Here is a 15,463-nt window from a genome sequence, read left to right as displayed (position 1 = left end):
ATATATACTTCAAAGTATATAAAATGACACATAGACCAATGGAATAGAACTGAGCCCCCAAATAAACCCACACATCTATAGACAACTGGTTTTTGACAAGAGTGCTCAGTCCATTCTATAGGGAAAAGAGTCTCTTCAAATAATGGTGCTGGGAAAATTGGATTTCCACATGAAGAAAATGAAACAGAATCCACGTTGCACATGGTGCACAAAAACAAATTTAAAATGGATTAAGGACCTAAATTTGAATATGAAAATAATAAAATTCATAGAATAAACTGAAGCAACATTGTCAGGCCTAGCTATCAACAAACAGAAGCAAAAACAAATAAATGGGAATTCATAAAAAAAATTTTAAAGTTTAATCATCAAAAGACTACTAAAAAATTGAAAAGACAAACTACCAGTTGAGCGACTATCTTTGAAAATCATCTGTCTTAGTGATCTAGTGCTGCCATAACAAAAGTACCACAAGTGGATAGCTTTAACAGGCAGACGTGTATTTTCTCACTGCAGGCTAAAATTCCGAATTCAAACTACCAGCTCTAGGGAAAGGTTTCTTTTCTTTGTCAGCCCTGGGTAAATATCCCAGTATCTTGTCAACATCAATAGGCTCTATATTCCTTGGAGATCTCCATGTGTACTGACATCAATATTCCCCAGCACATAGGAGGTTCATAGTGCTGGGACCCCAAGTTGCACCCCGCTCCCAGCTCTTCTTTCTCTGTTCATTTCTCATTTCTTTTGTCTTTACAAGATTCAAGGTGTCGCAGGCCATCCCCTTAGGAAACATCCTTATAATTGACCGGCTGCTCATAGGAGAACTCATTACTTATGTGATTATATTATATTAGATCTCATCATGGGGGATTACGACATCTGAACCGTCAAACAATTGAGAATCTTTTTCAGTAAAATTGACATAAAACCATATATCTGACAAGAATCTGACAACCAAAATGTGCATAGAACTTTCACAACAATAACTTAATGAAATTGGCAAAAGACGTTAACAGACATTTCACCAACGAAGGCATTCAAATGGCCACCAAATACATGAAAGGATGTTTAGCATCATTAGTCACTAAAAAGATCAAATCAAAACTGCAATGACATACCATTTCATTCCCATTAGGACGGCTAGGGTTACAAAAATGCAAACAAACAAAAATTTTAAAAGCAAGTAAAAAAATCCACAAAAACATAAAACAAAATTTTGGTGAGTATGTAGGGAAATGGGAACATTTATCCATTGCTGCTGGAATACTAAACAGTATAGCTGTTATTAAAAAAAAAAAAAAAATCAGTGTGGCTGTTCCTAAAAAATTACTAAAATTAGTTGATCATAAGCAAAACAATTATAAACAATTCACTGACATCAAATCCATGCTCACATATGGTCACCCTATATGGTGTTTATCAGACTGTAAATCTTTATGAGAGCATCATTTTTTCTTCCTTAGAGAGCCTGGTGGGTTTGAACTACCAACTTTTCAGCTAGCAACATAACATCTTCCTCAGTAATTCCACTCCTAGGTATATACTTAAAAGACTTGAAAGCAGAGTCACAGAAAGTGACTGGCACACCAATGATCATTACAGTACTGACAAAAACAGCCTAAGTATCCATCTATAAATGAACGTATAAACAGAATGTAACACACACATAAAATGGGATACACTCAGCTGGTAGAAGAAATAAAGATTGACACATACTACAAATATTATGCTCAGCAAAAGAAACCAATCACAAAAGGACAAATATTATATGACTTCACTTATATTAAAAGACAAATGTAGGAGAGGCTTCAAACAGTTTGTGGAAAATGAAATTAAAAGATACATTTTGCTACAAAATATTATAAGTTCCTTTATGTTGAGATCAAAGTTTATTAGTGGTTACCAGGGGCAAGACACAAACCACCACTCTTCTGTCAATTGGTAATACTGAAATGGCTTGTATGTTGTGATATTGGAAGTTATACCCCTTGTATTTTAAATACCAACAGGGTCACTGATGATTGAAGGTTTACATCTAAGTGGAGTTTCCAACTAAGACAAACAGGGAAGAAGAGGTGGACCACTTCTGAATGGTAAGCAAGTGAAAACCTTATGAATAGCAGCAGAATGCTGTCAGATATAGTGCCAGAAAGTGAGGCCCTCGGGCTGGAAGGAACAAAAAATACACCTGGGGGAAGAGTTGCCTCCTCATAATAGAGCTGATCTTAATGATGTAGATGGAGTTAAGCTTTTTGAGACCTTCATTTGCTGATGTGGTACAACTCAAAATGAGAAGAAACAGCTGAAAACATCCATTAATAATTGGAGCGGGGAATTAGAGGTTGTCAAAAGTGAAAAGGAACACATAAAGATGAATATCCTAGGCATTAGTAAGCTGAAATGTACTGATATTAGACATTTTGAATCAGACAGTCATATGGTTTACTCTGCTGAAAACATCATATTGAAGAACAATGGAGTAACATTCACGGTCAAAAAGAACTTCAAGACCTATCTTGAAATAAAAGTTGTCTGTGATTGTATAATATCCATACACCTACAAGGAAGACTATGAAATTGAAGAATTCTACCAACTTCTTCAATATGTAATTGATCAAACATGCAATCAAGATGCATTGATAGTTACTGGTGATTGGAATGCAAAGGTTGGAAACAAAAAGGAAGGATCAGTAATTGGAAAATATGACCTTGGTGATACAAATGATGTTGGAGATCACATGATAGAATTTTGCAAGAGCAATGATTTATTCATTGCAAATACCTTTTTATAAAACAACATAAAAGGCGACTATACACATAGACTTCACCAGATGGAATACACAAGAATCAGACTTACTACAGCTGTTGGAAGGGACAGTGGGCAAGCTCAATATCATCAGCCCAAACAAGGCTAGAGGCCAATTTAAGAACAGACCATCAGTTGCTCTTATGCAAGTTGGCATAAGCTGAAGATAATTTTTAAAACTGTGTTGTTGTTGTTGCTGTCAATTGCCGTCGAGTTGGTTCCAACCCATAGTGCCCCTGTATAGAGTTTCTGAGGAGCAGCTGGTGAACTTGAACCACCAACCTTGCAGTTCAAACTGACTTTGCAGTCCAGTTCATTAACCCACAGTGGCAACAATTTTAAGACAACCAAAACAGGTCTTGAATATATCCCACCTAAATTTAGAGACTATCTCAAGAAAAGATTGAATGCATTAGACAGAGTCATAAGATGACATAAAAACATCATACAGGAAGAATGCAAAAGGTCATTAAAAAGAAGAAAAAAGAAAAGACTAAAGTGGATGTCAAGAAAGACTCTGAAACTTGCTCTTGAGTGTAAATAAACTAGTGACTGGAAGAAATGATGAAGCAAAAGAGCTGAATGTAACATTTCAAAGTGCAACTAGAGAAGCAAAAGTCAAATACTATAATGAAATGTGCAAAGACCTGGAATTAGAAAACCAAAAGGCAAGAAGAAGAAGCTCAAAATTTCTCAAACTGAGAGAATTAAAGAATAAGTTCAAGCTTTGGGTTGCAATATTGAAGGATTCTGGTATGTTACTCAGTGTAGGATACATACTAGAGTGCTAAACACAATTAAGCAGCTCAAGCTCTCCAGCTACTCCTCAGAAACCAGTATTTGATGGCACTTTAACAAAAACAACAACAAAATGGGAAACATTTGCAAGAGAAAGATGAGGCTTTCTACTCTTGGAAACTTTACTACCTTGAATCCCTATACAGGGTCACACTGAGTCAGAACCCACTTGATGGAACTTAACAACAATGGACAAAATATTGAATGACATTGAAAATATTTTTAAAAAATGGAAGGAATACACAGAGCCACTGTGTAAAAAAGTAATGGTAAGTTCAATGACTGATGGTATTAAAGGTAGAAGTCCAAGCAGTAGGGAAGGCATTGACAAAAACAAAGGCTCCAGGAATTGATAAAACACAAGTTGAAATGTTAGAACAAATTGATACAGCACTAAATCTATATCAAGAAATTTGAAAGACAGCCACCCGGCTAATCAATTGGAAGAGATCCATGTATGTGCCCATTCCAAAGAATGCATATATCATCAAACAATGTCATTAATATCACATGTAAGTGAAATTTTTGCTAAAGATAATTAAAAAACTGTTTCAGCAATACATTAACAGGGAGGTGCTAGAAATTCAAGCTGGATTCAGAAGAGTATGAAGAACAAGGACTATCATATCTGACTTCAGATGTATTTCAGCTAAAAGCAGAGAATACTAGAAAGATATTTACTTGTGCTTTATTGACTATGCAAAGACATTCTGTTGTGTGGATCTTAACAAACTACCAATAACATCATGAAGAATGGGTATTCGAGAACACTTAATTGTGTCCATGAAGCAGCAGTCAAGAAATCAAATGATGTATTGAATTAGGCAAATCTTCTGCAAAAGATCTCTTTAAAGTGTTAAAGAGCAAAGACATCAGTTTGAGGACTAAGATGTACCTGATCCAAGCCATGGTATTTCCAATTGCCTTATATGTGAAAGTTGAACAATGAATAAGGAAGACCACAGAAGAGTCTATGCATTTGAATTGTGGTGATGAAGAAAAATGATGAAAGTACGATCATCTGTCAGAAGAACAAACAAATCTGTCTTGGAAGTACAACCAGAATGCTCCTTAGAAGCCAGGATGGTCAGATCTTGTCTCTCATACTTTGGAAATATTATCAGGAGTGACCTATCCCTGGAGAAGTCATCATACTTGGAAAAGTAGAGCATCAGAGAAAAAGCAGAAAAACATTTACAAGATGCACTGATATGGTGACGACAATCAATCTAAACATAAAAACGTTGGAGAAAGAAGAGGTTTTGTGCTTTTGTAAAGATTAACAGTCTCAGAAACCCTATATAGGGTCACTCTGAGTCAGAACTGATTTGAGGGTATACAATAAGATCAACGTAAAGATTACAAAGTTATTGCTTTAATTGTTTTCAATAAGTTGAACACCCGTAAAAGGTTGAATTGGCAAAAGACTCAACAGCATACGATTCTTTCTTTTCTTTTAAGTCTTAATGCACCCAGATCATGTCAATGCACTTTGAACTTTCCAAACTATTCTGCACTAAAATAATTATCAGTGAGGGCATAAACAATTAAATCCAAGTGTGTGACTGATATATTTATAGCAAAACAACAAGAGTATCTACTGAAGCTGCTTATGTACAACCAAACACCTCATGAAATTTGGTTCTTTAGTTTAGAGGTTTAAGGTCATGGTTTCGTGGGATCTCCCAGCTAACTGCCCTAATAATGTGCTTAGTGCTTATAACTGTGCAGTTCCTGGGGTCTTAAAAACTTACAACAATTGGTTTCTATTTACCTGGAGCAACTAAGGAAGAGGAAAAGTCAGGAACAGGAGAAGGATCTAACTGTGTAGCCTCATGAATATTTGCCTCCTTTGTCATGAGACCAGAAGAGCTAGATGGTACGCAGCTACTATTACTAAAATTTCTGATTAAAAAATTGATAGAAGAACCCTGATTAAAAAAGGAGAAATGCAGAACAGAATTTAAAATTGTCATGGACCCTAGACTTTCTGGAGAGATAGATGTTAGATGAATCCCTAAAATTATTGCCCTGAGAAGATCTTTAAAGTTAACATTAAACATATCCCCTGCAGCCATCTTAAAACTAAACAATAGTTTAGCACTTAGGACAACAACAACAAGCCTAAATACTAAAAAAGGTATACCTTGAACATTGTGTTTGCACACTGAGAACTACAGTGACTCAACAGTTTTGAAACAAAGCCTTGTGAGTCGGTGAGTTTATGTTAATGTGGACAGAGTGTTTATGTTACAAACAAGTCACATAAGAAAGTTGAGAATGGTTGCACAATTAAAGAATATAACCAATGTCACTAAATGGTACATGTAGAAACTATTGACTTGGTGTATGTTTTTCTGTATATATTCTCAACAAGAAATATAATGTAGGGAGGAAAAAGTGTATAAAACAATATATATATATTTTTTTTATTTATTAAGCAGATAAAGAAGAAATAAAAATAAAACAATGGAAGTTCATTAATCATAACATGATCATGCAAACCACCAGTTCTTTATTCTGATCTAATCTGACTACACTTCAAAATTATTTACTCAGAAACATACAATTCTTTCTTTTAAGTCTTAATGTATCCCAATCATGCCAATGCACTTTGAACTTTGTGATCATCTCTGCCTTCAAAGTAAGTCTCAGTGAGGACATAATCAATTCATTCGAATCTGTGTTTGAGAACTGACTAGATTTAATAGTATTTGTGGATGCTTGGTATATACAGAATGGGTCTTGCATATTATTTTAAGATAAAAAATATACATAATTTTCTCTTTAAAAAAGAAACAAAAACTTACCCAACAGCAAAACATCTTTATACACCATGGATCTCTTTGTGGCTCCAAGCAATAAGTGTTCCCCTGCATGAGCTCTCAACAGTGCCACCTTAAATGAAAAATTCCAAGTTTAATCATTAATTATAGAATACAATGATGAAACATAGTATAATACTACTCTGATTAATTTACAGTCTTCTGTAAGTCTTGATCAATTTTTAAATTTTAATAGACTATACTACTCCTAGGCATTTGCTGGCATTAGGCCTCTAGTTTTTTTATCTTACCATGAATATCATGAAAATTAAAATGTGGAAAAAACACAGAGGACCTAAGTGTTTTGAAGTGAAATAGAATCAAACTAACCAAGTTTCTTACCCTAGCTTGGACACTTCCTAGCTGGGTTTTTTTGTATATTGTTGTTAAGTAACATTGATTTGGTTCCAACTCATAGAGTTTCTAAGGAGTGGCTGGTGAGTTTGAACTGCCGACTTTGCTGATCAAACCAACCTTGAGGTCCAGTCCTTACCTTTTGGCACCACACCAAGACTCCAAGCTGGTAAGCCTTGGGTAAATTAACTAGTACGTTTGGGACTCATTTATATTTTTCTATAAAATATAGATAGTACTAAAAATGTCAAGTGTCATTTTAATTCCTGTTGAGTCCGTTCTAATTCATAGCAAGACTGTATACGGTTTCTGAGGAACCGTTGGTGGGTTTGAAGGGCCAATTTTATGGTTAGCAATCCAATGCTATTTCTATAGCACCACACCAGGACTCAACATATAGTCAGGAGCAAGAAATGAGAAAATGTATGTAAAATATAATCTCCTCCACCTAATAAACTAATATGAGCAAAGACAGTACTTGTAGTGCAATAAAAAAGAGCTTGCTTTTTCATGGATATCTGGGTTCTGTCACTTTCTAGACCGAATATTTAATGCTTTGCACTGAACTTGCAGCTCAGCATTATATACTCAATTGTCTACTGGACATCACCACTAGGAAGTATAATAAAACTTTAAATCTGAATACATTCCAAAGTACTATTTAGTTACATCTTCATTAACTCAGTAAATATACCATCATCCAAAGAGTTGGTTCTAATCAAAACAAAACTCTGTTGTAATTCATCTATTTTCTTCATCTCTTTCAGAAAATTCTATTGGTTATTTTTCCAAAATATATGCCAAATTGATCCACTTGGATACAACCCAATTGCTACCATGCCAATCCAAGCCCTCATTAGTCTTCTCTTGGATTATTGCTATACATTCTTAATAGCTAGTTGTTGTTGTTGTTAAGCACTGTTGAGTCGGATCAGACCCATAGCGATCCTCTATAAGGTGTCCGAGGAGAGATTGCTGGCCTTGAACCACTGACCTTCTGGTTCAAATGACTTTGCAGTCTGGCACATTAACCCACAGCACCACACCATATTTTCCTTCTTATATTTCCAACCTAAATCCTTCTTGACAGAGTTTCCAGGCTGATAACTGTAAAACCATGTTCGACTAATATCACCACTGTGCTGAAATTCTCCAATGGTTTATTAATGGTCTTAGAATTAAATCCAAATGTTGTACTAATGGGCTCCAGGGAGGAGTTGGTAGGTCTTGTTGCTTTGCCCATTGACTACATCGGTGACCTCATCTTGCCACACCCTTTGCTCATTTTGCTGTAGGCCATTTTTCCTGCCTCAAAGTACTGTTCCTGTATCTCAAATGTTTTCTCAGATCTTGAGGTGTGTCATGGATTGAACTGTGTCACCCAAATATATATGCTAACTTGGTTAGGCCTTAACTCTTAGTGTTTTGGCAGCTATGAAATGATGTAATTTGGCAGTCATGTAATGATCCCCCATGACTTGAAGTGAATATAATAAGCCAATAAGTTATAAGATGGTTAAGGGTGGTGTGCAGTACCTTTTATCTTACAAGAGATAAAAGGAGAGAGAAACACTTGGAGGTGAATCTACTACCATCAGGAAGGAAAAGCCAGGAGTGGAGTACTTGCTTGGGACCTTCAGCCTAAACTTGCACATGAACAATTGATGGTCTTTTCCACAGTCTGCCTTTGGCTTTGTTTTGGCTAATGATACGGAGCTTTTCCAGAGATGTACTCAGTTGATTTCTGTACATTCTATATGGTGAGGTCCTTGTGTATACTCTTATTTTATGTTGTTTAAAAAAGGTATTTGCAATGAAGAAGTCATTGGTCTTACAAATTTCTATCATGCGATCTCCAGCATCGTTTCTATTCACCTGTTACAACTGACTGACCTCATCATGAGAGATCATGCTATAGCTGCAAATCCACTGAGAATCATGGCCTAGCCAATTTGATATATTTTCGGGGAACACAATTCAATCCATGACATTTCATCCATTATAGTTGTTATTAAGTGCTGCTGAGTTGGTTCCAACCCATAGCGATCCTGTATAGGGTTTCCAAGGAGTGCCTGGTGAGTTTGAACTGCCAACCCTGTGGTCAGATTTCTAGTACTTATCCTACAGTACCATACCAAGACTCCTTCACCAGGACTTTCAAGATTTGAGAGCTAATGTAAATTGTTTGGAATGTTTTTTAGCTTGTTTATTGGATGTTGTCTCTCTTTTTTCTTTCCAACTGTTCCCATCTCTAATGGAAATGGCTACCATGTACCTGTTCCACCATTATACTTTGGAAGCAGATAACTTGTGTTCTGGATTCACAGATGAAGGGGAATTTTACCCCATGTTGGAATTTGGACTTGTAAGACTTTAAGAATGACACAATGAGGTGAAAGTGTTTGTATGTGCCAAGGACATGGATTTCAGTGGGACAAACAACCCTGGGGTGTGACCAGCAATACCTTTTTTCTTACAAGTCATGAAAGGGGCAGAAGTGAGAGAAGCCAGCAGAGAGATGAGGACCTACTACTGCCAAGAAAGGACAGCCAGAAGCAGAGAGTGTCCAGTGGCCTGGGACCCCTGAACTAGGGACCTCCTAGAATCAGGAGACACAGAGATGGAAAGCTTTCTCCTAGAACCAGAATTCTAAATTTGAACTTCTGCCCTCCTAAATTGTGAACAAAGAGAGTTCTGTTTGTTAAAGTCATCACTTGTGGTATTTCTGTTATAGCAACACTATATAACTAAGACAGAGTGTTTGGTTCTTGTCATTCAAATCTCAGTGAAAATCTTCCTTGATTCCCAATTTAAACCATCTCATCACCCCAAACCCTGTTTCTCTCCCAAAGCTCATCCTATTGTGACTTTATAGCATTTTATAGAACTTATAGAGGAGTCCTGATGTGGTGTTGTGGGTTAATGTGCCAGACTGCAAAGTCGTTTGAACTGCAAGGTCGGCAGTCCAAGTTCACCAGCTGCTCCTTGGAAACCCTATACAGGGTCGTTATGTGTTGGAACCGACTTGAGAGCACATAACAACAACAACATAATGCCTAGAATTAGTTATTCATGATTTGTAAATTTGTTTATTGTCCATCTCTCCCAAATAAAATGCCAACTTAAGAGAATAGTGAAGCAATCTTTAGTTTTACTGCTGAATACCTACAATATTAAAAGTTGTTGTTAAGTGCTGTCGAGTCGGTTCCAACTCTAGCGATGCTAGTGGCACCTGATAAATACTTATGTGATTAGTTTATTGAGCCTACTTAACTGATCTAGGTTGAATTTTTGTTGTCCTTTTTAAACAATGGAAATTATACTACATAGCTCCTGAGAGTATTAAATGTGATAATGCAATGTGTAGAGTTTGTGAGAGCTATTTGCCCAATACCGTATACATAATAGACATTTGCTAACCCATTGTTATTAAAATGGTTAATATTAAAGTGTTAGTTGTCCTGTGTCATCCAACCCCCACAATCCACTGCCATCAAGTCAATTAGGACTGGTAGTAATTCTACATAAGGCTTCTGAGACTACAAATCTTTACAGGAGCAGAAAGCCTCATCTTTCTCCCATGGAGTAGCTGGTGGGTTTAAGTTGTCAGCCTTGTGGTTAGCAGTCCAGTGCTTATCCTTATGGCCACCAGAGCTCCCAAAGTATCAGTTACTAAAGAAAGAGATTTTCACTGGTTACTAAGTTTCAGTTTTCCAATTTGAAAATTCCTGTCCTCATATAGAAGTCAGCAACTTCTAAAGAAGAATGATAATAAAAATATAAAACTGATAAATAACACAACCCTACTTATATTGCTTGGGGGTGATACTTGTAGATTTTAGCAATTTAGCATTATTCACTCTGGCATAACCTCCTGAGCTAAGCTATCTTTATGGTATGTCAATAACAGTGACTCATAGCAGGAAGGTAGTTACAAAACATTTTAAGAATGGTTTCAGATTTCATAGCATTTCTCCCCACCACCGATTAAAATGCTTTCTTGGAAATATAACTACTAAATTCCTATGTTTCTTCTTTTCCCTGATTATGTAAATGTTTAACCGTATTTTGTTTTTGTGTTTTGTAACAATCATACCCTTTTACATTAGGTTATTTCTTTGCTCTTTGTATGAATGATAAAAATCACTGGTCTGAAAATATGCACTGAGTATAACAAATACCATGGTTTATTCAATATGGAAGAATTGGAAGCTTTCACATTGCTTAAAACTGCAAAAACAAAACAAAACGTATACTTCTTTTTAAAAGGAATTCTGAATGAACCTGAAATTAATAATTTAATCTCACAGACTAATTAGAAAATTAAAGTCCCTAAATGAGTAATTAGAATCCTGGTATGTCACTGTGGAATAAGCATTGTATTGCTAACCTTAAAGATCAGTGGTTCAAACTCATCAACCACTCCTGGAAAATATATACAGGGTCTCTATTAGTTGGAGCTGATTTGATGGCACTTAACAAAAAAACAAACAAACTAATAATTAAAAGATTCTAATGTACAGATGACAAAGTATAAAAATTTATGTATTAGGAATATGAAAAAATATGAATTCTATTTCTTTGTAGATGTCTGAGTATGATGCTATGGGCTTGGTTGTCAGTTATATAATTTTTATACAGTAAATGCTAGAAGAAAATTGACAACAGGTAGGATAAAAACATTATGTATTTCAGGAAATGCCTACAAAGACATCAACTCATCCTGTATGGCTTCTCTCTAAGAGTGACCTGATATTTCTAAGAAATTTTATATAACACTTTCAGTAAACACTATGATAAAATAGTACAACATTTGCCTCCCACACACTTACCTTTCAATGCTTTGTTTCACAACACCAATTACTTTTCCCCTCACATAAGCTTTTTAAACATCTAAAGGGAAGAAACTTCTTCTCATAGGAAAATTTAGCCTTTGTCAAATATACTAAATCTACAACAAGCATAATAAAAGCAACAAATGCCATAGAAAAAAATTAAGTAAAAATCATATATAATTTATTTAATGTATACCTGATCATCCAATGGTAACTCGCAGAAAGCTGGAATATATTTAGCCCATTCTACCAGGACTAAGAGTTGCTGTTTCATAGATTCACAGACATCACCAATACTTGCAATTTTCTTCACATTTATATCAGTGCTTGCTCCAGGACTTGGAACAGAGATCTAATATTAAGAAGAACATAATATTAAATTATTTTTAAGATAATGCATTTCTATTATTCCTCTTGTTCCTATTATTGTAAAAACTCAATGCCATTGAAGTAGGCACTATCATTAACATAGTGTCTTGAAATACTCATATACTAAATATTCTTTAATTGATAGAATATCTGTCAGTTTATAAACTCAGTTGAAAATACTTACAATGTAGCACATTGCTTTGGAGCAGTATCTTATTGTGAAAATTAAATCTGTTAAATTAAGTTGCTACAACTTTTGGTGGCATTAGATTAATTCATATTGGCTAAATAGGCAAGGGATCGCAAAATGAAATAGACTTTGTGATTTTATTTTTAATTGAAAAAAAAAAAAAGCAGTATTTCCATGAAGGAAATTCATCTTTAGTTTGCTGAATCTTATGAAGAAAGGACTCCCACTGGATAAAGCTTACCCAACAAGTGAGAAACTATTTATTTAGGAAGCTAGAGCTTCTTATGCTTCTGCATTAAAGGGAAGTCCATTAAAATAAAATTAAGAAACCAATGATTGGCTCTGTAGTATTGAAAAGCTTGAAATATAACAATAAACATTTTTAAATGCCTATAACTTGGAGCTATAAAAAAATGTAAGTGGTGTTAAAATGCCTTTTTGCTGATAAAAGCATCTGTAAATTACTTTACGTTTTTATAATCTGAATGATTGAACATGCGTGTATCTGTGTGTGTTTATACGTGCATGCACACGGAGTATTCCCTCACAGCTCTCTTACAAGTCATCCTATAAATGCTTTATGGGACAATCAAGTAAGGAGGATGATAAAGGGGAATGTTAGTCTCATCGTATTACTCTTGTATTATCAAAAATGAAAGTAGTTACATTGATTCATAAGATCTGCTGAACTACTTAGCTATTTCAGAAGTGGCTTTATAACAGAAAAATGTCATTAGCATTTCTTATTAGGAAAATACTAACATGAACTTTTCTCTTCTTTCCTGACTCTTCGATGATTTATTTTTATGTACATAATCAATAGCCTATACTGTGGTTGTTGTTGCTTATAACTGATATTCTCTCTAGAAAGTCAAAGTAATGAAACGCCCTTTCTGTCATGCTTTCTGAATTATACCTCTTCCTTAAATATGCTTCTAAATCAGGATACCAAGGTGATTTCTTAAGTCCAAAAGTCATTTTCAAGGAAGTAAACTTTGATGACAGCTCTCAACTAAACTCCAAAAAAGTTGTGGTAACTGATTTGACAGGTTCAAGCATCAAGAAAAATAACAGATACTTCCCACAGACCATTGTATCATGCATTAAGTATTTTTAATGAAACTTGTAAACAATCTTAGCCTTACATGCATTTTATTTATCCATTAAAAAGATAACATCTTGTCAGGAAAAGTCAAAATTAAAATCAGCGGTCCCACTGATACTTTCAAGCTAAAGTTTTGAATTGGTATAAATGTAATTGATGTCAGTAATGAATATAGTTGGATGAGCTAAGATTGCTTTAACATTATGCCTAAATCAATGGAGAACTCTATTTAACATGGTTGAATGCTGTTGGAAGCAGGTACCTGGCGAGACAGAGCTTCGGCTTGTGCCAGCGTGTTAATGGAGGGACTGTTGCTGCTATCAAATGTGCTTCTCCTGGTACTTATTCTGTCACGTTCGTTTTGCACAGCTAGAGAAGAAAATCGCAGTATTTATTGATAATATCTCTTCAATATATGTTGGGACATACTGCTTTAAGCAAACAGAAATAGTATGGGATGTAAGAGGCCCTTCTAACGTCCCATGGGGGAGAGAATGTATGACTGAAGATATATTTTCATTCAATGCCAATTTAAAAAGGGGAAGAGCTAGGCTTATTACTGGAGTTCATAAAATACCACTGCTTAGAAATCCATGATGTCATTCATGCTAAAACTGTTGGATCAGCTAGTTCAGTCACACTATATTTTTAATAGAATATTTTTTTTCCTTCTCTGAAAGTTAATAAAGTCATTAAGATAACTAGAAGAAGAGTACTGCCTGTGAGTTTGACCAGGTCAAAGATAATTGTATAGTCACTATCAGAAAATATGAGTCATAGAAAATTTAAACTTCCATTTTCCTTTTCCTATAAAACACTAACAAAAATGTAAAGTAAAGCATTACAGTTTGAATTATCAAACCAAACACATTGCCACTGAATCAATTCTAAGTCATCGTGACCATTAAGGATGGACTAGAACTGTCTCAGAGGGTTTCCAAGGCTCTACATCTTTAAGGAAGCAGACTGCCACGTCTTTCTCCTGAGTAATGGATGTAGGGTTCAGAACACTCATCTCATAGTTAGTAACTGAGCTCTTTAACCACTATACCACCAGGGTGCCTTACTGATTGAATTGGTTGGTTGGTTGGTTGGTTGGTTGGTTATGTGACGTGGAGTCAGTTCCAACTCACAGCAACCCTGTACAGGGTTTCTGAGGCTGTAAATCTTTAGAGGAGCAGAAAGCCTCATCTTCTCCCGCAGAACAGCTGACCTTGCAGTTCACAGCCCAATTCATAATCACTAGGCTACCAGCGCTCCTTACTGAATGAATTACATTCCCCAAAATTATGGATGATAAAGCCTAACCTCTAAGCCAGTTGTTAAAATCTCATTTGGGAATGGGTTGTCTTTATTATGCTAATAAGGCAGGATTAGTGTGGGGTATAAACTGAATCAATGTCTTTTGAAAAATAAAAGACATATGAACAAAGCAGAAATGAGGCAAGACAGAAGTTAAGAAACATGGACATATCCAAGAAAGGAGGAAACAGAAGTTAAAGAAACAAGGACCTTCATCTAAACCCAACAGACAAGAAAAACCTTTCCCTAGAGTCGGCAGTCTGAATATGAACTTTTAGACTCCTAAATTATGAGAAAATTAATTTCTGTTAATTAAAGCCATACACTTGTGACTTTTCTGTTATAGCAGGATAGAACAGCTAAGACAGAATTTGGTACCAGGATTGGGTTTCTGCTGAAACAAATATAAACAATGCAGAAGTGGGTTTGGAATTGTGCAATAGGTAGAGACTGAAAGAGTTTTAAGGTGCCTAATAGCAAAAACATCAGAAGTCCTGGTACTGTTGTGGGTTAGGCACTGGGCTGCTAATCTCAAAGTTGTTGATTCCATCCCACCAACCACTCCATGGGAGAAAGAAGAAGCTGTCTGTTCCCATAAAGGTTTATAGTCTTGGAAAATCTGTACAGAGTTGCTATGAATCAGAATGAACTCAATGGCAGTGGGTTTGATTTTGTTTTGGTGTATCAAAGGCTTAGATTATCTTAGAAACTGTTGTCAAAGCAAAATTTGCTACAAAAAACTCTAAGCTGTTAAAAAATAAGACTTCACCTTGTGTTCAAAGGTACAAATAACCCAAGCCATTGTATTTACAATCATTTCATGTGCATGACAAAGATGAACAATGAATGAAGAAGATCAAAGAAGAATTGATGCCTTTG

At 35.4% G+C, this 15,463-nt stretch overlaps 1 protein-coding gene across 3 annotated transcripts in view; it reads right to left on the bottom strand.

Annotated features, from left to right (window-relative positions):
- HNF4G (hepatocyte nuclear factor 4, gamma) overlaps positions 1 to 15,463 on the bottom strand; it is a 102,723-nt gene that overhangs the window by 8,802 nt on the left and 78,458 nt on the right. For all 3 annotated transcript variants that reach the window (XM_006830794.1, XM_006830793.1, XM_006830795.1), the window contains exons 4-6: positions 13,545 to 13,651; positions 11,815 to 11,970; positions 6,415 to 6,502 (exon numbers count right to left, since the gene is read on the bottom strand). In XM_006830794.1, the coding sequence (XP_006830857.1) occupies positions 6,415 to 6,502; positions 11,815 to 11,970; positions 13,545 to 13,651 (351 nt within the window). The remainder of the gene's footprint in view (positions 1 to 6,414; positions 6,503 to 11,814; positions 11,971 to 13,544; positions 13,652 to 15,463) is intronic.

The sequence above is a fragment of the Chrysochloris asiatica genome, unplaced genomic scaffold (genome assembly GCF_000296735.1).
Source record: "Chrysochloris asiatica unplaced genomic scaffold, ChrAsi1.0 scaffold00001, whole genome shotgun sequence".
Taxonomy (NCBI): Eukaryota; Metazoa; Chordata; class Mammalia; order Afrosoricida; family Chrysochloridae; genus Chrysochloris; species Chrysochloris asiatica.
This window is presented reverse-complemented; position numbering and strand designations above follow the sequence as displayed.